Source organism: Dendroctonus ponderosae, unplaced genomic scaffold, assembly GCF_020466585.1.
Source record: "Dendroctonus ponderosae isolate FM_Combo_2020 unplaced genomic scaffold, Dpon_F_20191213v2 Dpon_F_20191213_9, whole genome shotgun sequence".
Taxonomy (NCBI): Eukaryota; Metazoa; Arthropoda; class Insecta; order Coleoptera; family Curculionidae; genus Dendroctonus; species Dendroctonus ponderosae.
Genome location: NW_026019116.1, coordinates 2,244,423 through 2,268,976, shown reverse-complemented (window position 1 = coordinate 2,268,976; position 24,554 = coordinate 2,244,423). Strand labels below are relative to the sequence as shown.

Below are 24,554 nucleotides of genomic sequence, written 5' to 3'. Positions count from 1 at the left end.
TCTACCAAGAAACCTGCCAATTTGCTATAGTAAGGAACTTCACAGCACTCAGAGTTGACAGCCATGTTCTTTTCATAACCTCAACATTCCTTATGCCTAAACAACCCGCATTTTACTTTATTTTCGATAATTGCCTTAAAGTGCAATGAAATTTAAAAAAGCGAACAACTACCAGGTAGCCCCTAACGGGGGCACAAAGCCTGAAAACTTCGACAAGTGGGAAGAAGACTATCAAGAAACAGTAAAGTGGTACGAAGATGGGCTGCAGGAGCCCAAAAAGTTCGACCCCGTAACGGAGCAAATCTTGATAGAACTTAAAGAGGAGGCCAAAAAATGCCATGATTCAGAAGTGGCTAACTACAATATCAGTAAGTTTCCCGTGAAGTAGTTTAGTGCGTTTGCTTGAGATATTCACGTTTTAACAGAGAATTCAAGAACTAACTCGAATTTCCAATGGATGAAGACTGTAATGAACAAGGGAACTGTTGCGGATAAAATTGCTGCCCACACCGTGTCAATCCAGGATAATCCCATTTGCAACTTGGAAACTTTGAGAAACATGGTGAACATGGTCAAAGTGGGCAAAAAGAAAGAGTGTTTCACCGTTATGGGTAAGTTAAATGGATGTTTTATAGTGGATTCGTGAAACTCAACTACGATTGCTTTAGAAACCCTGACGGAGCTGTTCATTTCCTCTCTGCTCAAGCCAGACCAGAAGCTGACACCTTTCCACTCAAAGCCTCTATCCGCTTTGAATGAAATGTCTTCGGGTAATGCCATAACAAGGAGGAAGATACTGAGTCGGTGGCATTTTGAGGACGAGCTTAAGGAGATTTTTACCAGTTTTGTGCTGGCTTTGGGTAAAGCCGCCCAAGACACTGTGGAAAGCAACAAGGAAAAAGCGATTACAGCTATGTTTAAGCTTTTGGCCGGCAATCCTGAACAAGAGAAGGTAAGTAATTTAATTTCATATGTTAATATCAATCAGTTGAAGAGCATTTAACATATTTTTAAACTCTGGACGAACAATCGCTGCTTTTGTCGGCGTTCGTAAAAATGTGCAAAGAGATTGATTCAAAGGAGAGAAGGCCTAAGTGATTCGTTCTGTTGAAATTGCATCATTTTGAAGAACATTGAAACATTTGAGGTCATTGAATGTTTTCGTCAAGTTTCATCAATTTTCAGCTAAAATTTGCAAGTTTTCAAAACCCCTAGTATTCAACATTCTTTTTTACTTTGACTTTGGCTGCAGTTCCAAGGATTTTTCGAAATTTTGTTGACAATAGTTTGTGGAGTTTCAAAAAACAAACTTTCCTGAAACTGAAAGTGAAAACTAGAAATCTCACTGTTCCTCAGGGCATTAACGTGTCAAAATCTGCCCTTCATTGGTCACGTTTCGTAGTAAAAAGTTTAGAGATTTTCAAAAAACAAACTCCCGCTTGAGAACGGCCGTAGCTCCAAAAACTTTTTAAGCTTGCGGAATCATAAAACTGCATTCGAAGGCTGAAAATATTCAGTTTTTTGGGTTTTTGAAATTTTTATTCGGCCCTTAATTGAGCTTGTTTGGGTGAAGAGTTGGGTTTTAAAGACAAACTTGCTCGGTTGACAACTGCCTTAGCTTTAGGGTTCATTATAAGCTGAATCTAAGAACTGCGTTCGAAAGCCTGAAATCTCCACTTTCTTTGAATTTTGTTTTGATTCGTGCTTCGACAACGACCGCAGTTCTAAAGTATTTACGAACTTTCGACATCTAAAAAGTGCGTTAGAACATTTGAAAGATTCCCTTGCTTTAGCATCTAGACATTTCATTATTTGCACTTAACTGGGTTTATTCCGTTAGTTCCATTGCATTCAAAATCTACCCTAAATTGCGCACGTTCTGGAGTAAGGAGTTTGGAGGTTTTCAAAATACAAACTTTCCTACCTTGAAAACAGCCGGAGTTCCAAGAATTTTACCAGCTTTCGGCAGTTAAATACTAAGTTAGAAAGCTCAAAATCTCCGCTTTCTTTCGCAATTTGAAATTTAAAAATTGATCCTTAATTGTGCATGTTCCGAGACATTTCATTATTTGCCCGTAATTGGGTTTGTTCCAAGGTAAAGAGTGTGGACGTTTCAAAAACACACTTTTCCGGTTAAATCCAATTATCTTAATTTTTGGTTATTTTTATATAGTTTGGGGATTTTCAAAATCCAAGCTTTCCTAACTTGACAATATGGCCGTAGTTCCAAGAATTTACGAGCTTTCGACGTGTAAAACTAAGTTAGAAAGGTCGAAATATCGGCTTTCTTTCGCAATTTGAAATTAAAAAATCGGCCCTTAAATGTGCACGATCAGATGTAAGGAGTTTGGACGGTTTCAGAAAACAAACTTTACCGCTTAGCAGCGGCCGTAGCTCCTGGAACTTTACAATTTTTTGGCATTGAAAAACTGCATTCGAGAGCCTCAGATCTCCACTTTCTTTGCCGGTTTGGTCTTTCAAATTGGGCACGTTCCACAGTAAAAAGTGCGGCAGGTTTCAAAAAACGAACTTTCCCTGAAAAACTCTTTCGTGGTTCCAGCATTTTTAGAATATTCCAGTGTTTCAAAACTGCGTGGAAACCTGGAAATCTACCTTTTTGCCAGGTTTATGAGATTTTAAATTTGGCGTTCGAGGTAAAAAGTTTGGAGAAATTCAAAAAACGAATTTTTGGCATATGAAAACTGCGTTTTAAACTTCAACTGAGGTTTTCTACACCTTTAGAAAACATTCTGGTGGATAATCAACTGATTTTGTCATTGTTTGTAAAAATGTCGACGGAAAATGAACTAAATTTCTGTAAAGCATCTAAGTCTGCGACTAAGCGAATTTTGATATCGTACAATCAGCCTCTGATTTCGGAAATCGGTCCAATTCAGGCAAAAACTCCCGAACGCCTCAAGAACGTCCAAGCAAAGGAAAAGCGAATTGTAGTTATTGAGAAGTTGAAACGGGCGACGTCTTTTGAGGCAGCAGTGAATTTTAATAGTGAGCGTGACACGGATTGCAAGCCCGGAAGACTGGTGAAGGGAAAGTTGAGCCCCAGTTGTAAAAAAGAGGTTTTTATTGCGCGCATAAAACCCCAACCTGATCAAGATGCTGAACACCCTTTGAATTATGTGTGCTTTTCCAATAATGTTTTACAATAAATTATAAATCCTTGTCGTTCAAAACACGTGCTAATGGTTTCTTGCAGAATCTTCTGGCAAGTATAATCAATAAACTGGGAGATCCATCTCAAAAAGTCGCTTCGAAAGCCATCTACTGCCTCACTCAACTACTTTTCAAGCACCCGAACATGCAAAGCGTGGTGCTAAAGGAGGTGGAGAAGCTTCTTTTTAGGGCCAACATTAGCAGCAAAGCCCAGTACTACTGTCTGTGCTTTTTGAGTCAGTTTTATCTCAGTCCCGAGAATCCTGACGTTGCCAAGAAGATGATTGATGTGTATTTGGCTTTCTTCAAGGCCTGTGTTAAGAAGGTAACTACTGTCGATTTACCATAAAAACAGTTTAGGAAAGATACGTCTTTCAGGGCGAAGTTGATAGTAGAATGATGTCCGCTTTACTCATGGGAATTAACCGGGCATATCCTTACTCAAAATTGGAGTTTGATGATCTGTCGGGTCATGTGGACACTCTATACAAGCTGACGCATTTGGCAAGCTTTAACATTGCGCTTCAGGTCCTGACGCTGCTTTATCACGTAACGGGGGAGAAAATGGCTGATAGGTTGGTGACTAATTAAACGCTAAAAGCCACCTAAACTACTTTTAAATGTTTTAAGGTTCTTTTCCGCCTTGTATAAGAAGCTGATGGATCCCAAATTGCTCACAACGACACACCAGGCCATGCTGCTGTCCTTACTGTACAAATCGCTAATGAAAGATACTCAAGTCGAGCGCATTAAAATGTTTGTTAAAAGATTGCTGCAGATTTGCCTGTTTGTACAACCGTCGTTTTCCTGTGGAATTTTATATTTGATTACTCAGCTGTTTTCGAAAAGGACCAACTTACAAGCGTTGACTTTAAAAGAACTCGAACTGCCTGACTTGGATCGCTTTGGCGACGATGAGGAAAAGTACTATGATATCAAAGATGAAAAGGATGACTCGATTTTACAGTTGGAAGAAAAACCAGGTCCGGCTACAGTTAGCGAATCTATTGCTGATAATAATGAAGAAAACGATTGTACAGATGATATAGAAATCAAAGAAGAGGATGAGAAACCGGACATTAATGCCTTGGATGTTTCCTTTAAGGGCAATGGATGGGTCCATGTAGTTCCTTCAGATAAAAAGGCTTTTAAAGCGATTATTAAGTATAATCCCATGGCCAGAAATCCCCTCTTTGGGGGCGGAGAGTTTTTGGCGTACACAGAATTTAGATATTTGGAGAATCACTTCCACCCCACAGTTGCGCTGTGGGCAGGCAAAATAATGAAAGGCGAAAAAGTTAATTATCCTGGGGACCCTTTGAAGGACTTCACGACGATCCGATTCTTGGACAGGTGAGTTAAAGGACATATCCGAACATATGTATGTGATACATATGATAAACAACATGTATGTGATACTTTAGGTTTGCATTTAAAAATCCTAAATCCCTTGAAGACAAAACGGGCGCCCATCCAACGTTCGGAAAAAGGAAAATGTACAAACCGAAAGGAGTGAAGACGCTTCGGGTGAACACGAAAGGCTACCTGAATGAAGACGAGAAGAATATTCCTGTCGACGAACTGTTCCTCTATTCGTAAGTTTTATTTTGAATACGAAATTAATGTACCGCATGCGAATAATCAACGTTCTTCTAGGTATCTCCAACAAAGATACCAGGATAGATCAACGTTTAAAGATGAGGATGACAGCGATCTGGAGTCCGTACAGAGCGACGAATTTGAGGAAATGCTTGAAAGAATGCCACAATTTAAAGTAGGACCGCCGCCAGAATTAATCGCGATTTGGTCGTTTATTTAATATTTTTCTAGGATGCAGTTGGAGATGCAGATCTTGATTTTATGGGCGAAATTGGCGATAACCTCAAGAAACAGAAGAAGGCAACTAAGAGGAAATCTACTCAAGATTCTGACGAGGAAGATGATCAGCTAAGTGATGAAGAAGACGGGCTCAGTGATGAAGATGATGGGCTCGATGACGAGGAAGATTTGATGGACGGTGATGACTTTGAGGGTGAAGATGAGGACTTGGACGAATTAGAGCCTACGGAGGAAGATTTCGGTAGGGGCTAACAGGCGTTGCTTTCAAATAACCAGGTTTTTCACGTTTAAACATTTACAGCTCTTCTTGATGGGCTGAGCGACGGCGAAGAAGACATGGAATTTGGAGGCTCGGACTCAGAAGATGAGATGAAACCAAAGAGAAGCTCGAAAAAGGGATTGAAAAAGAAACATTCAAAGAACGATGTTGGCTCGCTTTTGGCATCGGCAGATGAATTCGCCGCATTGCTTGACGATGAAGGCAGTTCCGTGCATAAACCTGGCAGTTCAAATGTTATGGATAACAAGGATAAAGCTAGTAAGTGATATGGGTGAAATGCATGGAAGTCGGTGCTATGTTTCATTTAATATCTAGGTCAAAAGCAACTAAAGTGGGAAGAAAGCCGAAACAGGTGGCTCAAAGGATTCAATAAAGCGACAGGTAAAGAAGGGCGCAGTTTCTCGAAAAAACGACCCAGCAAAACCATGCCAGGAAACTCGAGTAAAAAACCTAAAAGGAAATAAGGCACGGGGATAGTTTTTGTTTGGTCCAAATGTCCGTATTAACGTAGAATAGTTTTATTCAAATAAAACAGAATACGATTATCCTAATTGCATTCTACGAAGTGTCTTCAGGCCTAATCACAAGACCCATCCAACCAACCATCCCTCCATCTTTCATTGACTTTGGAGCAGTCAAACACTTCTTTTCCTACTTTAACGTTGACTTTATTGTGGAGTCGACAGAGCCATTGACTGAGCTGCTCTTGCGACTCGACTTTTGGAGGGTCGATTTTTATTCTAGAGAGATAGATATATTACGGATCTTAAAAGTACTCGACTTTTCTCAGTTTATGTAATAATTATCAAGCGAAGAGTGCAGGGATGAAATGTATTTTGGCCAAATTGAGTGAACCTAGCCGATAGCCGGCTTTTGCCGTCCATGTCATAGTTTTTATAAGTGCATACAGGAAAAACGTGTCAAGTCAACGCATAGATGCCTTTTCCTTTCCAATTGCATTTTGAAACACACTTTTTAATATTTCCATAGAACGTTATATTAATGAGTTTAAAACCCCGGTCAGTAAACGGTGTATCAGATGACTGGACGTTTTTTCCCCTATAGGAAGTTTTCAAGTGTAAAAAATCGTTCGAATAGGACTGCCACCATGTAAACTGATGAAATCCTATTTAGTTTGTTAGAGAGCTTTAACTTACTCTTCTCTCAAGTCCTCAGCACAGTGCTGACATGGGTAGAATTTGGCAAAAACATTAAAAAACGTTTTCATGTCGCATTTCTGGACTTGTGAGGGTTTTTCCGGGTACTTGGCAGCCATGCTATGCAGCAGCCCCCATGATTTGTTGCCTAACTCGTCTTTATCTAACGGGCAATCAGTTCTCCTGGGTTTCGAGATATCCGGCTAGAAACAAGATTGCCCAATATGATGTCACTGTTCTCCCCTTCTAGGGGCTACTTGCTTACAAGTTTTTCGGCGTTTTCCTGCGTGGAATTGTCGGGAGCGCCCGCTCCAGAAACATTATTCCCATTTTCGTCTAGTTTCTTTTTCTTGGTGGCTTTTATGTAATCGGAAAAGCTGGAGCAGGAACGACATTGTTCGTTATCCAGAAGTGATGGGCGCCTGTTCATATCATCCAATTACACATATTATGCCGAACAATGCTGAAATGTATGAATGTTGTGCCAGGCAATGAAAATGAATGATACACTTGTCAATTTTGTGGAGAAAGATTTGACTTATTTTAGATAAATACCTGCTTTTAATTGTTTAGAGGGTTTTTGAAATTGACACATAACCTATCAAAGTGAAAGAGTGCTCATACAGAGCTGCCAGGCTTTATTAGTCGCTGATCCAAAGGGGACAAATGCTGTCGTTCGCAACGCTAATGGATGATAAATTTATTCAAAATAAAATACTTCCACAAGTAAACGGCAACGATGCGAGCGAGTGAGTTGAAAGTGAGGTTAACTCAGTCGTAGAATTGTCAAGAATTTATTTCTATTTGATATACAAATGTGTAATTGCTTTACTAATTTGTAGCGTTTGCAACAATTTCAGCCACAAAAGGCCCCTGCCCCTTTGCAAGTTTCTAGATTATCAGGCACGGGCGTCATTAAGGACCAGAAAATGTGATCATACCGTTTCAAAACTATTGGGGAAAAAACATCTTTATTTATCCGTTCCAGTGGCCCCAATCTCTACAGAAACAACTTTTCGGGATTGATTTATTAGCACAATTTTGAATATTCACAACCGCATCTTAAAATAACCCGGTTATGCATAGGTCCGGACACCCTGTATTATCGGATTTTAGGACCAAAAAAACTTTAATAGTCAACCTTTGTGGAACCAAGATGAACCCAAATGGCCTCATTGATACCTCTCCGCCTTGGTATATTTGGCGGGGCAATTGATTGGGGTAAAAACTTCGTAGTCAGCAACTGCAAAGTTGTAGTCACCCATCAGGACAGAGGACGAGGCTCCATCTCCATCATAAGTATGGGGAAGATTTGAGTAGCTGTCCATGTTGGTGTTGCAGTTGCTGGATATCAACAAGTCAGCACCCGCTCCGAATATTGGCCCAGAACTATTGAGAACATTAGCAAGTTTGTCTTTAGTTGAGAAGACCGCGTCGTCAAACTTACTCAGGATGGTAGCAAATTGCAAAGGGCTTCTTTACAAGACCGAATTGTGTTGGAGGCAAGTCTTGGTGATTGTACAAGGTGAATAAAAACGCTTTATCGGCAGCGACGTAGCGGCTTTTGCCTGGTGGTCTTGCCCAGGCAGCGTCGCTGAATCCTCCGCAAATTTCCCCTCTCGCGCCCTACCGAACGAAAGAAACACAATGCATTGAGAGAAGCTTCAAGAGCCTTCAACCAACTCACTAAAACCACAACATAAGTCGGGGATATTCCATCGCAGTGTCTATGGAAAGCTGATGCGGCAAACCCATGGCTGCTGGCTCTATAAATAAGCCTCCAAGTCTGCTTTTGCTGTCCGAACCACGCGTTGAGGATCCGCTGGTAGTGGCTTTTGTCCTGACCTGAACACAAGATTATTTGGGTGCGTTTTGTTCAGTTGAGTTACGTGTAAGTATCTGGTATGGAAAATACGTGCTTTTTTAAAGTGCACCTATAACTTAAGTGAAATTGTTTCAAACTGCACACACAGATAGAAAACCCAAATTCCAATGCCTTTTCCTTATTATTTAGGTTCACTTTATTAAGAGCTGCTCTGTTAGATTAGTACCAATTATGAGAGATCCTGGAAATAGATGTGGAGAAATCCGCGGTTTAAGACGCAAGTCTTCCGACGCCTCTGGATACTTGCTGGGAAGGGCCGCATGTCGGTACCGTTCCAAGCTCAGCTCCATTGGGACTGCTCCTGTGGGTTCCACCTCTTCGGCAAATACTTGAGAATCTGAAGGTAAATCAGGAGGGTCTGGGAAAATGTACTTTTAGTGAGTTTGGGAAATAGTTACCAATCAGCAGCAGACGCACGTGATTGATAACGTAGGATAACTGTTGGCATACTCGCGCTCTTTCCTCCTCGTTCCAATGAGGGGTTGGCTGGGTGACTCCAACTTGATATTTAGCCCAATTTAATACTGCCCTCCACACATCTTCCTCTTCAAGGCATAGCTATAAAATATGAATAGTTACCCCATTTATTTTATTAGGTTTGAGGGTCCGCACCATTGCGCATTTAAGTTGGTTGTGGGAGTATACAAAAAGGGTTTTTTTTAGGTTTCACGTTTATGAATCTCAACTCTTTTTAAACTGCGCCACTGAGCATTGGAGTTCGCTGAAAGAATCTAGTTTTTACTTACAGTCGGCTTAGAAAATCGCCATATTCTATCCGCCCTCATAACGTAGTATTTTAAGATGCTATCATGCATGCAAATGTTTTGCGTCTATAGGCAAAAATAAAACAATAATTTGCATTTATTTAAACTGAAAGCAGAATTAAAATTCTAATAGTTGCATTCGAACAATATTTAATTTAAAACCATCTGTAGTATAGCATATAAAACAATCGTTTTGTTTCTTCATTTTCTTCCTTGTTTCTGACTGTGTTCATTTAAAGATTTATCTCTTTTTAATTAAATATTTCCTAATGTTGCTTTGCTTTTTTCTTTTACATGTAAGGGCGGTCAAAGCAATTATAAGAAAGTAATTAACTGTTTCAATAATCACAAACGTGGAGAACACGCACAAGACGGAACTATTAAAATTAAAGGAAAAGTGTTTTTATGAAGAACAGTCAGTGAAAAGAAGTTTGGAACAAAGATAAGGAGACCTGACCCAGAATATCTCTGTGTATTCTCTCAACCATTTGGTCAAAGCGATTAATGGTGTGGACAATGAATGGTAATAAATAATAATTATTTGATCTAAAAAATGCTTCAAAATCTTACATAATCTGAAGATATCAGCTTGATGAGTGCTTCCTTCGTAAGTGATAAAAATGAGTTGGTTCGCACACATTCTGCAGCATTTTCCCCTATGTAGGTAACACATCTTTCTATGAAGCCTGAAGTTGCTTTGCCACCTGTAGTGAATCACAAGTGTTAAGCAGAAAATTAATAGGACTCCACTTGAAGCTTTGGGGGCCGGAACTCAATAAAATCAGATTTTTGTCCTTAGCAAACAGATTTATTCGCTATATTTAAACTTAAATAATACAATAAAGAGCCTTAAAGTATTGAGTTTGGAAGTCCCCCCTAGTTAGGATCTTCAACACTATCAGGCTTGACCATTTGAATCACGGTGATGTTGTCCCCTTTGAGCATGATGCGCCCCAAGGGCCTTCGGTGCATCGTTTTAACGTACAGTTCTTCGGCATCATCCAGCACCAGGTTCATGTACTCATCGAAGCCGACAATGTGGCCCTCAATTCGGAGCCTCACGTTCTCATACAGCCACACTTGCACTCTGGATCGGTTCTGCAGGTATCGGAAGATCAGGTTGATGGGTTGCACCATCACTTTTTGCACTTTTTGCGGTTTATAAGCCATCGCGAATGTGTTTTATTGCAAGCCACAAGATTATTTACTAGCAAATTCAGGTTAGAGTTTGGCGCTTTTGTCAAGCCCGTCTGTCAAATCAGCGTCACTTGCAGTATACACTGCTGAACGCGTGAAGGCAGGTAAAAAGAGATCGATACTGGAGATTTTGTATGAAAGATGTGAGCAAGTGAGATATGACCAGGTCGATTAGGTACAACAAGTGGACACATAGATTTTTACACTATTGCCGGATTGAAATGAGGCATATTATATTCTCCTATCTAGTTCATTTTTGAAAAATGTTCGTCAAAAACAATTAAGATTATGGAAAGGAGAGACGTTTAAAAACCGCGCCTAATCTTTCTTCTGAATAGAAGCGCAATGTTGCCAAATAGTGTTCAAATTCTGAGAAACTTAATATACACATTCCTAGAAAGTTATTAAAATAAAGGCTTTGTCTTCCAATTGAGGCGGATCTTCGACGGCCAAAATTGCACCGTTGGGAAGCGTTTCAATTCTCACAAAATCATAACTAACGGATTTTTTGGCTCGAATGGTGCCTTCATTTGGATAAACGTGATAGAAGTAAGTAATGTCAGTGGCAACGTGGCTTTTGCACAGTTGGCATCAACTGACATAATGACGTGGCGTCCGGTACAAAAGTGTCGTAAAACTTTTAGAAAAACGAAAATTTCATAAAATGTAAATACTTGAGTGCCCTGAAATATGGTTTGCTAGTCTAAAAGGCAGAATTGCACATGTGCATATCCATGAGCGGCGTTCGAAAGTTTCCAAATGTAAGTGATATTTTCTTTGCAAATTTTAAAATATTTTTCGGTTGTTTTCTTTAAACTACTCCACTTAAAGTGTAGTTAAAGTTCAGTTGAAAGGGTAGTAAATGCGAAATTTACAGCTTTTTTACATACATGAAATTTGTCGACTTGTCCGCAATGTTTGCTATATTGCGAGTTTTAAAGCAACCGTTAGTCGAATTTATCTGCAATTCTCATACATGTACAGCCAGAGATGCCAGGTCTACCGATTTGTCAAGGATCCGACCGATCTACCGATACCATGCAGATTTCTACCGAAAAGTAACAAATAAAAGTTAAAAAAAAATTCGAAGATTACTTAAAATAATATAACATATTTCCATTCATGATCAAAGTACGTTGGTAATAGCAGATATTTTATTTTAGCACACCTCATATTTTAGAGTTCTTTTTGAAACATAAAATGAATCAAGCCCACCCTATGCGATAAATCGGCTTGGCGGCGATACTTTAAACGCTTATTTCGACCGGCAAACAGGGTGTTTATTTTAGTATGCCTGTAAGTTTAAAAATTGAAGTTTTGAAAAACGCGCTATTTTATGGGACTTTTTTTTTGGTGAGGTTATGGACCTTCCAATCAGCTCTAGGTGTGCATAACAGAACATTTCCAAAACCTCGCCAGATGGATCCCTTAATAATGAAGGAAAAATGAGTCTACCGATTTTCTACCGAAAAGTGTCGAGCTTATCTACCGAAACTCGATTTTCGGACCTGGCAACTCTGTGTACAGCATAGTCTGAAATTATTAACTTTCGACCGAATGTTCATCCGGGTATTTTCCCAACAGGACTTCTACCGGATTACTGCTAGACGAGTATATTGCGATGGTGGTGTAATGGTCAGCATAGTTGCCTTCCAAGCAGTTGATCCGGGTTCGATTCCCGGCCATCGCAAGTACTTTTTATTTTTTATCGAATAATTTTTAACATTTTTTACCTGCTGATCTGTCCTGTATATCCATCGCCGTGGTTAAAAACGTGCATGCAGAAGTGATTGATAGAGTTGAGGTTACATGGTCTTCGCAGGCATTCCTCAGCTCATCAACTCCCAATTCCTGCGCCAGCGCCATCATTTCAAACACGCTATTGTCTTGCAACATTATCTACAGATACGGATAGAAATTAGCTACAGAAACGACATGTTGAGCAAAGAAAATGCAGACAATTTTTCTTGATTCTCACTTAAATTGGGCCCCAGTTTTTGGCTGTTTAATGAGTGTCCTTTAGGAAAACTACCAAAGTAATGTCGATTCAAAATTGTCGGTTAAAGCACTAGAAATTAGGATGCATCATTTTTAAAGGAATTTTAAGTAAATACTAATTTTGATTGAAATGCTGGTTTTGCTCGCGTTTACTTGAAATCATGTTAATTTGAATTGTGGTGCTGTTTGTTGTTCTAGTATAAGTTACTTTTAACACAAACTAACAAAGGCAGAAAGTTTCCAAACTGGATGGAAATTTCAATTTTTTTGGAATAAAATACTCGAGCTCAACAAAAGGGATTGTACGGGTAACAGTGAGCATAAACCCCGAAAAATTACACTCTATAGATTGCCGCACGTTCAAATTTGAGATAAATAACTCATAAGCGCTACACGCTGTAAGGAAAAAGTGAATCCAGTAAACTTTTGACACCCTGTATCTGGTAAACCAAGCGTTTACGGACCGTTCTTTTAATGCATTTTTTGTGTTATTTTTGGGCATACAATATGCAGTCTAATTTCGGGTCTCCCGGTATATCACCTACCTTGCCTGTGTAGACATAATTTAAAAATTGTCTGAATATATCTGACAGTACTTGTGGTAACCGGACCATAGTGGGGGTGCCTAAAGCAGTAGGAGAAACCGTACAGCCTGGTATTCTGCACACTTCAACTCGTTTGGCGATTTGGAAACTTTTGCATCTGAAACACGCCAAAAAGTTCCCAGTTTTATATGATCTTGTTGAGTCTTTCATTTTCCAAGCTAAGGAGGGAAAAGTTATTTTCCCCACTTGCTAGGGATTTTATGCCGGTTTTTTACAATATGAGAATAATATTGCTCTTTGCCCTATTGTGGGGAGCCACTCGGAATGCATGTTCATACAATTTCCAGTGTTAATATCATTCAATGGATTTTCCTTGTGCACTGTTTCGAGTCGGCTAATTGTCGAACTGATTTCATAATATAATGCTCGTTTCGGTATCGAAGAACGCTGCAAACTCGACACAAAGGAGCACATATGCGCTTGAAAGTAGCTGTTCCAAAGGAAAAGATCAAAGTGAAAAATAGCCAATTTCACGTTGAAGCCAAGTAGTCTTCAGGTTGTCTGTAATTAGCATCATTGCACAGGACAAGAGGGCCTCAAACCAGAAAGCAATATTCTAAGTAGGAACACAAAGCAAAATATAGAGGCTTTGATGTTCCCTTAATGAATAGCATGGCTTTGATATCGGTTTAAAATGTTTAAAAGCAACAGTTTCAAGTGCCGCCATAATTCTTTGTCAAAAATTAAAAAAAAGTTTATTGATAACGTTTGTAACTTTTAAGTGTGAATTTGCCATTTTTTTCCTATTTGTTGTCCACTTGTCCACCGAGCGATACCGATAATTATTGTTATTAAATTATGTCTTCTAACAAATTGTTGCAATTCGTTGCAGTAGGTATGGAAGAATATTAAAATTATTGATTTGATGTTTTGAGACAAATTAATAGCGAAACTATCGTCATACCGTCACTGCGAAATAGCTTGGGTTAGTGTATGGTCTGTCATACACTTGATATTAAGTAATTTATTTAGAAAAAAATTGGATCGTCCATTAATCAATCCAGAAAAGACAATAAAGTTCATCCAAAATAACCATTTTTGGGACGATTTAGCAGCAAAAACTCCGGGAAAACTTATTTGCGTGTCTAAATACACGGTTTTAGAAAAGCAAAAGCGTTCGTGTTTTTTAGAAAAATTTATGGACGAACCAACTTTTTCCTTACTAAAACTGCTTAATATCAAGTGTGCTTTAAGTTAAAATAATTAATGACTTGGACAATCGCATTTGAAGTTAGACATAGACTTACCTCCTAGAGAATCTATTTACTAACAAATTTTGCTGTTTTTTTGGAGCAAAATGCGTTTTTTAACTAAAATTTATTCAGGTGCGGATCCAGCTTTCGATTAAGGGGGTCGGTCAAGTAGTAGAAATTCGGTCTTTTGTTGTCCATGAAATTAGAAAAATTCTCGTTAGTCGTTAAAAACCAAGCACAAGGGGGGGTCATGACCCCCCCCCCCTTGGATCAGCCCTTGCATTTATTGCATAATAAGTACCACTATTTTTTTAATAAAAAAACAACGGATTTCATGACGTCCTCGCCAGTACCTACGTCAATCAATACGAAAATTTCCGGACATAAATTTGCTACTTTGGTAAAAAATTGGCAAGCTGTTCAGGAATGTTACAGGGTGTTGATTTCTGCCCGTGCAACTTCGGTGTTGTCAGACGTGACAAAGTGTACTAAAATGGGGTGGTCTGCTAACTTTTTTGAGCGAGAAGTGGTCGAAAACCGCATTTGCACACGAAACACCAATAAGAAAAGTTGTTAGTAAATGAATTTTCTACACGCTTCGCATATAGTTAGCTTCTAGATCGATTGGGCCTTAAACTAGCCATTGATACACAAAACACGATACGGAAGAAAACCGTTGAATGAAGTCGGTTTTGATAAACGCAGTGTTAATTGGTTAATGTTTTCGGTACGTTGGGAATGGAAACTGAAAACGTTCAATTGTGTCCGTTGTTGTGCCATCAACTTCCAAGCGAAGATTTGGCAACTAATTATGATAATTAGGTACATACCTTGCCATTAAGATAATCCGATGAGCATAAATCCTCTCTTCTTCTCGGCCCAGAAGGAACACGATATCGGCCGAATCAGTGTCTTCTGACAGACGCTGAAGATCGTCCAGAAGCCGGGGAACCCCAGCCAGAGCCTTATCCGTAGACAAACTTGCGGCATTTAGGCCACCAACTCGCGAACCCATATTTGCAATTAACTTCGATAATTAGAAGTTTTTCTGTAAAACACCATACACTGCGACATGTATATTTTGACGAAGCACTCGACAATTTAAAAGCATTTAAACCATGTTTTTTTCTGAAACATTCAGTGAATAGTCGCTGTGTTTTCGTTCTGGGACATGATTAAACGGTCCAGTGGGTACCATAGGCGGTACTGGGAGACTGAGAAAACAAAAGATCGCCGGCTAAAACGATCTCAGGTAGGTACAAGCAAACTAGATGCGAAGAAGTTGACTGAAAAGCGGTTTGTTTCGCTCGCTTGAAGCAAGTTTGGACGTACGTTGATTTGCACAGTACAAACATTTGATGGTTTTTCTGCTTTGTAAGCAACTGAACGTATTTTTTTGGTGCTTTATTGGTAATTTGAGCGCAAATTTGCATAGTGATAGTGAAGCAAATGTTCCTCGAGTTCGTTTCAAACTGTTCGCTTCAAGAGTCGTACGTCGAATTATCCAAGCGAGGTTGTGGTCTTCGGGAGGTAACAAACCATAGAAACGCCCCGGGCTACTTGCAGGTTTACTGGCCGCAACGTTGACGAATCTCAGATTCTCCTTTCGTTTTTCGGCATTTTTCATTGAGACTCTCTCTCATTCGTATTTCGGATTATATCGTCGTGGATTTTCGTTTGCATAATTCATTTTGGGAAGTTTTAAGGACATCAGACCCTGGCCTGCGCCATATACAATGCGCTTGTCTTAACGAAAATCCTTATGTCAACAACTTTTCGACTACTTTTTGCTCCTTGAAATTTCCTATCTTTCCATTAGAAAACAAAGCCGGGATCGTAGTTATGGGTTATGAAAATATCAATATTTCTCCATTCTGCCGCACATTGTAACAATTTGATAAAAGACATATGATAATAGGATAAAATTTCCGTCTCGCTCGGTGGACAACTACCTAATATAAAAACGACAATGATTGCGTCATTGCCAAAAAGTATGGGACAGGATACTATTATTTACACCCATAGTATTAACTAATTCAGGATGCGCTAACAATTAATTGGTTGCTCGATTGAGCACGTGATTATCACGTTATATTATTTTGAGATTCGTACATGTGACATTTTCATTCATAAGAGCAGTCCATAAGACGTGATTCTTCGTCCTGATCTCGGCATAAAATTGCCCTCCTTCATAATCTCGAAGCTTAAAAAATGACTAAAAACTAGTGCCCAATGGAATTTGTTTTATTCTGCTAGAGCGTAGAGTAATAAATATCTAAAAAATGCATTGAGTTTTATATTATAAGGCAAAATAAAACTAGAAGAAAACTAAAGAAATACTGCTCAATTTCATCAACTCAAGCCTGCAATTATAAATATAAGTAAAATTTGTTATTGGAAAGCATATTTTCTGTTAACTGTTTATAATTATGTGTTTGCTCTTATACTAAATTTTATGTTATTGTTATTTCATTCAATTATGTTTTATTGTTTACATCCATTAATAAATCTGTGCTTGTTAAATTATTTATATGGTTTCATTTGCTTTGCTGACCACTAAACACATTTTCATGCGAAACAAGTGACATTTTTGAGTGGTTTGTGACGTCCGTGTAGGCCATTATGGATATTATTTCACTATGACATATTGCCGTGATATTTACGTCTATTGGAGTGACGAAATTGGTCACTCTGACGTCTTTTTCACGTCATTATTATGATCAGAGCTGATGACTTTGAAAATGCAATTATATGTGACTGCCATAACTTTATGCTATGGTTCGATAATGTCCTCTGCTACTCATTGACTGAAGTTGTTTTTTAGATTCACTATTTCTTATTGATTTTTAGTAATTTTGACCATTTTTTTGTAAGAAGTATTTACTTGTAAGATTTGCTGGTTAAGAAAGTGTCAGTACAAAGTGTAATTTTTTTTTCTCGCTATGTGTTTTAGAAAAACAATCAACTTTGTAACAACATAATAAATAGTTGAAGACGAAAAAGTTATATAAAAAGTTTGACGGTAGTTGGAAATTTCAATGTAAAGTAGGTTTGATAATTCGGATGCAGTGCAATGTATTAAAATTTATATTTAAACTGTTACTTAACATTTTGCACTTCCAATTTAAAAATAATTAATAAATAATTTTAAAGTTAATTATTTTGAAGCTATACGAACGCTCACAAGACTTTATACATGTCTCGATAGCCGTGATCGTCTAGTGGTTAGGACCCTACGTTGTGGCCGTAGTAACCCAGGTTCGAATCCTGGTCACGGCAATGTGCAAACATTGTCACGGTGAGATCAACTTTTTGAACTTTTCATTTAGTTCTTAATATTTTTATTTTTCTTATATACTAGTTGATAATACTAAATGCTCTTAACCTACTAGACTAAAAAAAAACTTATTATTTCTCCATTAGAAACGTGGCGAATTTTTTATTCGGTCATAAATTTACATTTTACGGCATAAAAGTAAGTACATTAATATAATTCTGCAAATTGATTTAAATAACTAAAAATTGTATGTAGCCTAAAGAAATCTGATATCTTGAATGACATGCCTAACTTTTAAGCCATACTCATTGCCTCCGTGGCGCAATTGGCTAGCGCGTTCGGCTGTTAACCGAAAGGTTGGTGGTTCGAGCCCACCCGGGGGCGGAACGTTTTTGCTGCACTACACACCGAAAATGTGATTTTTTTTTCAAATTTTAATTCCCAAAGATATTTTTCAAAAAAGGTTTTGTGAATATCACTTTTGGGGTAGATTGCAAAACAGTGTTTGTTGACTACTCATTTTTTCATAATTATCAGCTATTTTCTTATCGCCCCAATGAAACCAACTTGAGAAATTTCACTTGAAAGGATAACGGAATTAATTTCTCAATGTGAATCAATTCAATTGTTTTTCATGAAATCGGCATTTTTAGTGGCAAAATTGACTTGCTGGGTGTAACTTGAACTAATTAATGTTTAAGATGATGGAAAATTGTTACTGGTTGTTCATATACTATTTATATTCGAATATATAAAAAAGTTCGATTTAACTAACGACTTCTTCTGTCTGATACCTAATTTCTATTGATTTTCGCACCTTTTCCAAGAGAGAAGCGCATCAAAGGGATTTTGAATCGATTATTTTATACATTTTTTTATTGATTTATTGTGCCAACAAAATAAACGTTACATAACAAAACTTTTCTTAACTGCGAAAGTGGATATTTAAATTCCGATTGCCTAGAGCGATTTCGTTACCGTTTGAAGCGTTATCCAGCCCTATGTGTTCTAATAAAAATTAAGCAGCAACATTTTCTACAGGGCGGCCAATGAAAAAATGCAAAATTTCGGACAATTCGGCATGCTCCTAGTTGGAGGAAGGAGATTTGACTTTTAGATCATATTGCCCATTGATTTAACAAAAGATCAACTTTTTGGACTTGCAACGATAACTTTCATGCTCTTGGATCGATTTTCACGATTCAGAGCTCATGTTGAAGCTAAAACCTCAGAGGTAATTTGAAGAAGAAGAAAACTTTGAATGTTTGAAAATTTATTTGAAGACCAAAAAGTTAATTTTTCTAAGGTCACTCTGTAAATGAACCAGATGTTCGAAAAATTCAAAAATCGCTTTTGAATATTTCTCTATCGGTATCTTAATGCATGCCTGTGGAGTTGAAATTCAAAAACAGTTTCCTATCCTATCCTATTGATAGCATGTGGAACTGTCACCAATTTTGAATTGTTTCATTTGTGACCCGGTAGACATTTTATCTGACCGATTAATTCTTTGCAAACAAACGCACTAACTGAAAAATAACTGTACTAAATAACGCTTCAAATAGAAGTCAAATCGCAGTTAGCAATTTTCATCCAGTTCCAAAATTAGTTCCGATATTTGTTCGTGTAACGTCTATTTTATTTTGTTGAGCAGTTTATTAATTATATATTTACTCAGAAAAGTGCGAGAGAATTGCTCTCAGCTAAAAACAATCATTATCAGCAATGAGAATAGGAATTTTCGAATTTTCTACAAAAATATTCTTCTTGAAAACTGTCTGTTAGAGAATTGTGGACAATCTCCAAATTCATAATAAATATATAATGAACATTCTCCAGCACGAGTTAAATATTTGAAAATACCCAACAAGAAGTTCGTAAAAAATTAAATATTTGAGGCCTGAGTTTTTCAGACAATACAAGGTAGAATGTGGAAAATTATACTCAAAATTGAAAAATTGAACCAAATTAAGAAAAAGTATATGAACGATTTAACCATTAACTAGATTTTAGTTAATTCAAGCTGATTAACATTTGAGACGATCAAAATGAAAAACTGGACGAAACCATATAAATATGGAAGAACTACAACAATGTTTATTTTTCATTCATTGATACAAATTTAACTAGTAAACCTGGATTCTATGTAAGGAAATCCGTTTTGCTCAACCCATATTTTTAGCTTCACAGCTTTAGCTCTCTTCGTTTGGGTTAGTTTGGTCGGTTAGTTAAATTATGACCAATAATTGAATGCCATTCATGAATAATATTTTACACAAATGCGCAAAATGCTTCAAATTGTGTGGTTGTTAATGGTGAAAATACAAGTTTGCGTGCTTAGGTGCGTTTTGGGGTGTTAGTGCGTATAACTATATATTTTAGGAGACCTGAGACTGGAATTTTCACATCTAAAAAAAGGTTATTAACATTTTTCCTGAGTAACGTTTTACTGCTTTGTTCAAACAACTAAAAAAAGTCATCTAGATTTTCGCAGCAGCAAAGTTTTCCAAAATTTTCTGAAAAGCGGTTAAGGAGGCGAGTGTTCCAATAAATTTTATCTTACAATTTTCCACAGAAAATACCTGAACAATGCTAGTATTTTAAGTAAAACTAAAAAATAATGCGATTTTTGAGTAGATAGAATTGCTTAATAGAAGCTTTGTTAAAACTGGAATGGCCTGAAAATTTAAACGAACTTTAGAAATCTTCAGAGCGATGAGGGCGGCGAATTTTTCCTATATTTCTTTGTAAACTTTCGTTCTCTGTCCGTTTTTTAAGACGGTCTTAATTATTTTCGGTAAAAAACTGAATAAAGTTATTTGGTTTTTGTTCCAAATTAGAAGCTGCAAAGGGTTTTCTAATGTTCCTTGCAAACCGATAAATGGGGCACATTTTCTAGCAAAACTAATTTTGTGATTTTAGACTGAAAACCCTATTATTGTCAAAAAAGAAGAAAATCATCAGAAAATAAAATTTTTTGCGTTTTCGATTAAAAACTTTTAGTTTTGTGATCGGTTTTGGAAAAAACCTTAATGGTTTTCGGGAAAAAACGATAGGAATTTATTTTCGTTTTTGTCCCGAATTCGACACTGAAAAAAGTTTCTGTAAATTTTCACAAAGCTATAAATTTATCTTGTAATTTTTCGCGTAAAAGTCCTCCAGATCGTCAATATTTCTAAGTAAAACTCTAAGTGAAAAAATAGACCGTTTTTGAGTAGAACCTAAAGCAAAAAAACCCTGATTTTAACAAATTTTAAAGACTTCAGAGGAATGGAGGTGACTAGATTTCCAAATAATCTGTTATAAACTTTCGCTTATTCTGTTCGTTTTTTGATAGAAAATTGTTTGATTTTTGTTCAAATTCGAAGCTGGAAAGGGATTTCAAAACTTTTTACAAAGCGACGAAGGATTCGAAATTTATTTCATAATTTTTCGCGGAAAACACCTTAAGATTGTCAGCATTTTTAAGTGAAACTTTAGAAAATTGATCATTTAGAAGAAAGAGTAACTTGGTTAGAACTGGAAAGTTCTGGGATTTGAAGACATTTAAAAAATATTACTAATAAATCTTCTTTAAAATAAATAAAAAAATGTAAACAAAAGTGATCAACATTTTCCGAGCAACGGAACTGAGTTACTGCGCCAGTGAGTTGGGTTGGAGCTCCAAGCCATTTGCGCAGCACTGTGCTAACTCCAAAAAATTCACTGAGTTACCCAGGCCTATTCTAGTGCAAACCGTCTATAAAATGAAAATATTGCGAAAAAATATTTTCAGCTTTCTGCCTTTAAAATGTTTAAGCCTATCCAAGATGCACTTTTGGAGGCTTATTTACAAGCACTTTTTTATGATTTTGCTTTCCAAAATCAGCGTCAAAAATATATTTACATTTTTTCCGAACAGTATGGACTGGAAAATGAAAGGGTTTCAGTGCCGTACGCACTTTATTTTGAGCCGAGATAAATTGCTGGTTTTAAATGATAAAACCGAAAACATTTTAACGCAAGGAATCCTTGAATGGAGTTTCATTTTTACTTTTAGCCAGTATTGCTTAGAACTAGGGCTTTTCTTTTATTATGGCGACACTACTACAATAAAACATTTTTTTTCCTAAAATTGCCCAAATACCCTCGAGCATAAAAATATATGAATTCGAATAAAAAACTGTAATAAAGCTCGACTTGAGGTAGCTGATAAAAGTCAAAATCGTCCGACAGTCGACCGAACATTTGATCTCTCATAAAGCGTGCATAAAAGTAGGGTTTCTCTGTTAAAAAGCAATTTAGAAGAACAGAAATTGGAAACACTTTTGCCTCGATAGCGCTCAAATCGAAATTGCGACAGACCTTTTACCGGGGCACCGTCAAAGGACCCCCAAAGATTGAGTGCAGGGAGCCGGGGGAGCCGTATCGAAGGGCGGTCTAAAGGGCTGTTTAAGAGATGTTGATTGCCAATTTATTTACCCTGCGGGTGTTTGATTCCGATCGCTCCGTTACATGTAACTCTCTTCTTTCAGCTTCACTGCCATTTTTTCTCGCCAGCCAACGCCTCTGCTTCATAATGGAAACGTTCCATATCTGCATACAATGGTGTTGAAGGGCTTTGTTTCAAACTAGCCAGTTGAGAAACTTGTCTAGTTTGAGGGCTGTTTAATGCGATAACTCCAAGCTGAATAGGTTTGCTGGAACAAAGGGACTTACGATAACTGACCAACAAGGTAGTTGAACCAGAGGTATTATTTGCGCACTTTGGCAGTTGCCTTTGAGTTATTGACTTGTGAAACTAATATTATTGGAAGTAATACACATAAACAGAGGCCGGATTCTCGAAAATCAACAAGTATTGCACTAATATTTACTCCTAAGTTAAACCCATGAAAGGAAAAATAGGGGAAAAACAAGAACATACATTTTTTAAACAATTCTACAATGGTTCAGGGAAGTTTTCTCAAGAAAGAAATTCTCAAAACACACTATGAAAAAATTGCAATTCCCGCATCATTAGATAGAAAAATTTCATCCTGTACCAATTGATGCTATTTTAAAATAAACTAGACTAAAATATCTACAAGTTTTGTATTTAACATTTTTCTCTAAATTTCATATTAGATGCTAAAACGGGGTGGCCAAAGTTCAATCAATAACCCTGTAGATACAGAGATGGAAGTTCAGTATTCTTACCACGGAAAATTGGGGTTGAAGCGAATGCACATTGATTTTCGGAGAAAAATCGCAATCTAGCCATTAAATTGCTTTTTTTTCGATATGTTTTGACATAAAAAAATATTACTTCCAAATTACTTTAAAAAAAAAAACGCCGATATTGAAAGTCGCCTTGAAGAATCTCAGATTTCTGCATGCCTGATCCATAATATTCGCAACTTCCAAAACAAAGCAGATAAAAAGCTGAAATTTTCGGCACATACAAACAAAGCACCAGCATATTTTTCTACAAAAATCAGCCACACCTAAACTCATCCTGATTTTGAAGAAATTCTCAAAACTTACTCTAAAAAAATTGAAATGTTCGCACCTTTGATGTAAACTTTGTTTTAGAGTTTTTAAACGTTTCTACACACTCTGATAAAGCTTCAGTAATCCGATCATGCAAAATGAATTAAGATTGATTTTTCTAAAAATTTCCGAAAGTCACTCCGAGATGTTTCAGAGTTCTGCATGCGCAACCGCAATGTGCAACCGCAAACTTCCGAACTTCCAAGCCAAATCAGCTAAAAGGGTAACATTTTGCGCACATGCAAGCAAAGCACCCGACTAAATCTTCAAGAAAATTTTGCCACATCATATCAGATTCTGATTTTTTTTAAATTCTCAAGACTTATAAATAAAAGACTCAGATTTCTGCATTCCTGAACCGTGATATTTGCAATTTCGAAACCAAAGCAGATAAGAATCCGAGGGTTCCGGAAAATACAAACAAAGCGCCTGCATACTTTGTAACAAAAAATCGAGTACATCCGAACTCATGCTTATTTTTGAAAAATTTTCAAAACTTGCTCCAAAACATCTTCAATTTTCGGATCGTTTTACATAAAAATTTCAAGTTTTTGACCTGGTGATACCATGAACCTGAAAGTTTGTACACACAGAGATGAAACTTCAGGATTCTTACCATGGAACATTGGGCTCGAAGAGAATGCACATTGATTTTCTGAATAAAATAGCAAACTAGCTTCGTTTTCGATATGTTTGTACCTACGTACCTACTTCATCCAAAATTTCGACATTTTTAATAATTAAAGTAAATGACTCAGTTTATCCATTAAAGACAAAAATCTCAGATTTCTGCATGTCTGAACCGTAATATTCGCAACTTCCAAACCAAAGCAGATAAAAACGTGAAATTTTCAACACATATAGTCAAAGCCCCAGCAAATTTTCAAGGAAATTGAGGCACAAAACTCATCCTGATTTTTGAGAAATTCTGAAAACTCACTTTTAAAAATTTGAAATTTTTACTTCTTTTGAGTAGAAATTTTTAAAAAGTTTTCAAAAGTTTGGAAAACTAAAAAAGTACTAAAACCCCCACCAATCATGATACATGAGGTAAGATCATATGAGGAGCTATATAAAACAATTATAAAAAAAATCAAGGAAGAATCCTTCCAAATAAAACTTACTGGTAAAAGTACTGCGAAAATTAACTGTACCGACTCTGACTGCTACAGAGAAATGGTAAAATTACTGGGAGAAGCGGGTATATTGTTTCACACCTATGAAAACAAACAAACAAGACCAATTAGGGTAATGGCAAAAAACTTGCATAGCTCTTGTAATCCAGAAAACATCAAAACACACCTATTAAACAAGGGCTTTAAAATCATTGAGGTCAATAACAAGATGTCATGGAAAGAAAAATCTCCATTAAACATGTTCATGCTAACGTTTGCCAATGAGGAAAACATAGATGAAATATACAAAATAACTCACATATTGGGCAGTAAAGTAGAAATTGTACCAATACAAGCATCTCAATTAATCCCCCAATGTAAGAAATGTCAAGCGTTTGGACACACACAAAAATTTTGTGCGAAAGAGCCAAGATGCGTAAAATGTGCAGACAAACACATAACAAGCGATTGCCGGAAACCTCAAAACCAAAAACTGAAATGTGTAAACTGTGGAGAAGAACACCCTGCCAACTATCGAGGATGTGCAGTCGCGAAAGAGTTA

General features: G+C 37.2%; 4 protein-coding genes, 1 long non-coding RNA gene and 3 other non-coding genes across 9 annotated transcripts; 5 read left to right on the top strand and 3 right to left on the bottom strand.

The window, feature by feature from the left end:
• The first annotated feature begins 54 nt into the window (after positions 1–54).
• On the top strand, positions 55–5,835 carry LOC109539892 (CCAAT/enhancer-binding protein zeta). Its single transcript, XM_019907963.2, has 11 exons — positions 55–368; positions 426–611; positions 669–952; positions 3,215–3,496; positions 3,550–3,746; positions 3,802–4,524; positions 4,596–4,766; positions 4,828–4,945; positions 5,002–5,251; positions 5,312–5,548; positions 5,606–5,835. Exons 1-11 carry the CDS (start codon positions 146–148, stop codon positions 5,752–5,754), a joined length of 2,820 nt encoding a protein of 939 aa, XP_019763522.2. The 5' UTR covers positions 55–145; the 3' UTR covers positions 5,755–5,835.
• Positions 5,793–7,107, bottom strand: LOC109539903 (FAD-linked sulfhydryl oxidase ALR). Of its 2 annotated transcripts, XM_019907979.2 has the most exons (4): positions 7,003–7,107; positions 6,713–6,910; positions 6,448–6,650; positions 5,793–6,030 (listed from the first exon to the last, which is right to left on the bottom strand). In XM_019907979.2, the coding sequence occupies exons 2-4, from the start codon at positions 6,875–6,877 to the stop codon at positions 5,868–5,870; spliced, it is 531 nt and encodes a 176-aa protein (XP_019763538.1). In that variant the 5' UTR covers positions 6,878–6,910; positions 7,003–7,107; the 3' UTR covers positions 5,793–5,867. The 2 variants fall into 2 exon arrangements, with proteins under 2 accessions (XP_019763538.1, XP_019763537.1); XM_019907978.2 differs by having other exon boundaries at positions 6,713–7,070.
• A 292-nt stretch (positions 7,108–7,399) lies between these two features.
• Positions 7,400–15,356, bottom strand: LOC109539895. The gene is made up of 9 exons (XM_019907967.2): positions 14,920–15,356; positions 12,837–12,993; positions 12,027–12,192; positions 9,667–9,800; positions 8,731–8,890; positions 8,499–8,669; positions 8,135–8,292; positions 7,895–8,073; positions 7,400–7,836 (listed from the first exon to the last, which is right to left on the bottom strand). Exons 1-9 carry the CDS (start codon positions 15,102–15,104, stop codon positions 7,620–7,622), a joined length of 1,527 nt encoding a protein of 508 aa, XP_019763526.1. The 5' UTR covers positions 15,105–15,356; the 3' UTR covers positions 7,400–7,619.
• LOC125505604 lies at positions 8,255–9,370 on the top strand. Its single transcript, XR_007282267.1, has 2 exons — positions 8,255–8,338; positions 8,462–9,370. It is a non-coding gene; the product is annotated as an uncharacterized LOC125505604 (long non-coding RNA).
• LOC109539905 (probable small nuclear ribonucleoprotein E) lies at positions 9,883–10,371 on the bottom strand. The gene has a single exon (XM_019907980.2). It carries the CDS (start codon positions 10,264–10,266, stop codon positions 9,973–9,975), a length of 294 nt encoding a protein of 97 aa, XP_019763539.1. The 5' UTR covers positions 10,267–10,371; the 3' UTR covers positions 9,883–9,972.
• On the top strand, positions 11,912–11,983 carry Trnag-ucc. Its single transcript has one exon. It is a non-coding gene; the product is annotated as a tRNA-Gly (tRNA).
• A 1,940-nt stretch (positions 15,357–17,296) lies between the features above and the next one.
• On the top strand, positions 17,297–17,368 carry Trnah-gug. The gene has a single exon. It is a non-coding gene; the product is annotated as a tRNA-His (tRNA).
• Positions 17,369–17,676: 308 nt separating this feature from the next.
• Trnan-guu lies at positions 17,677–17,750 on the top strand. The gene has a single exon. It is a non-coding gene; the product is annotated as a tRNA-Asn (tRNA).
• Positions 17,751–24,554: the final 6,804 nt, after the last annotated feature.

Bases quoted from the DNA above. Each gene is read 5' to 3' on its own strand.
- LOC109539892 (XM_019907963.2), top strand. From the start codon at position 146: ATGAAATTTAAAAAAGCGAACAACTACCAGGTAGCCCCTAACGGGGGC. The intron at 3,747-3,801 runs GTTGGTGACTAA...AAATGTTTTAAG, and splicing joins GGGGAGAAAATGGCTGATAG to GTTCTTTTCCGCCTTGTATA. The intron at 4,767-4,827 runs GTAAGTTTTATT...ACGTTCTTCTAG, and splicing joins GACGAACTGTTCCTCTATTC to GTATCTCCAACAAAGATACC.
- LOC109539903 (XM_019907979.2), bottom strand. From the start codon at position 6,877: ATGAACAGGCGCCCATCACTTCTGGATAACGAACAATGTCGTTCCTGC. The intron at 6,651-6,712 runs GTAAGCAAGTAG...TCTTGTTTCTAG, and splicing joins AGGAAAACGCCGAAAAACTT to CCGGATATCTCGAAACCCAG. The intron at 6,031-6,447 runs GTAAGTTAAAGC...CTATCTCTCTAG, and splicing joins GCTGAGGACTTGAGAGAAGA to AATAAAAATCGACCCTCCAA.
- LOC109539905 (XM_019907980.2), bottom strand. From the start codon at position 10,266: ATGGCTTATAAACCGCAAAAAGTGCAAAAAGTGATGGTGCAACCCATC.
- LOC109539895 (XM_019907967.2), bottom strand. From the start codon at position 15,104: ATGGGTTCGCGAGTTGGTGGCCTAAATGCCGCAAGTTTGTCTACGGAT. The intron at 8,891-9,666 runs GTAAGATTTTGA...CATATTTTATAG, and splicing joins AGCTGATATCTTCAGATTAT to CTATGCCTTGAAGAGGAAGA. The intron at 8,293-8,498 runs GTACTAATCTAA...TCTTGTGTTCAG, and splicing joins TCCAGGATCTCTCATAATTG to GTCAGGACAAAAGCCACTAC.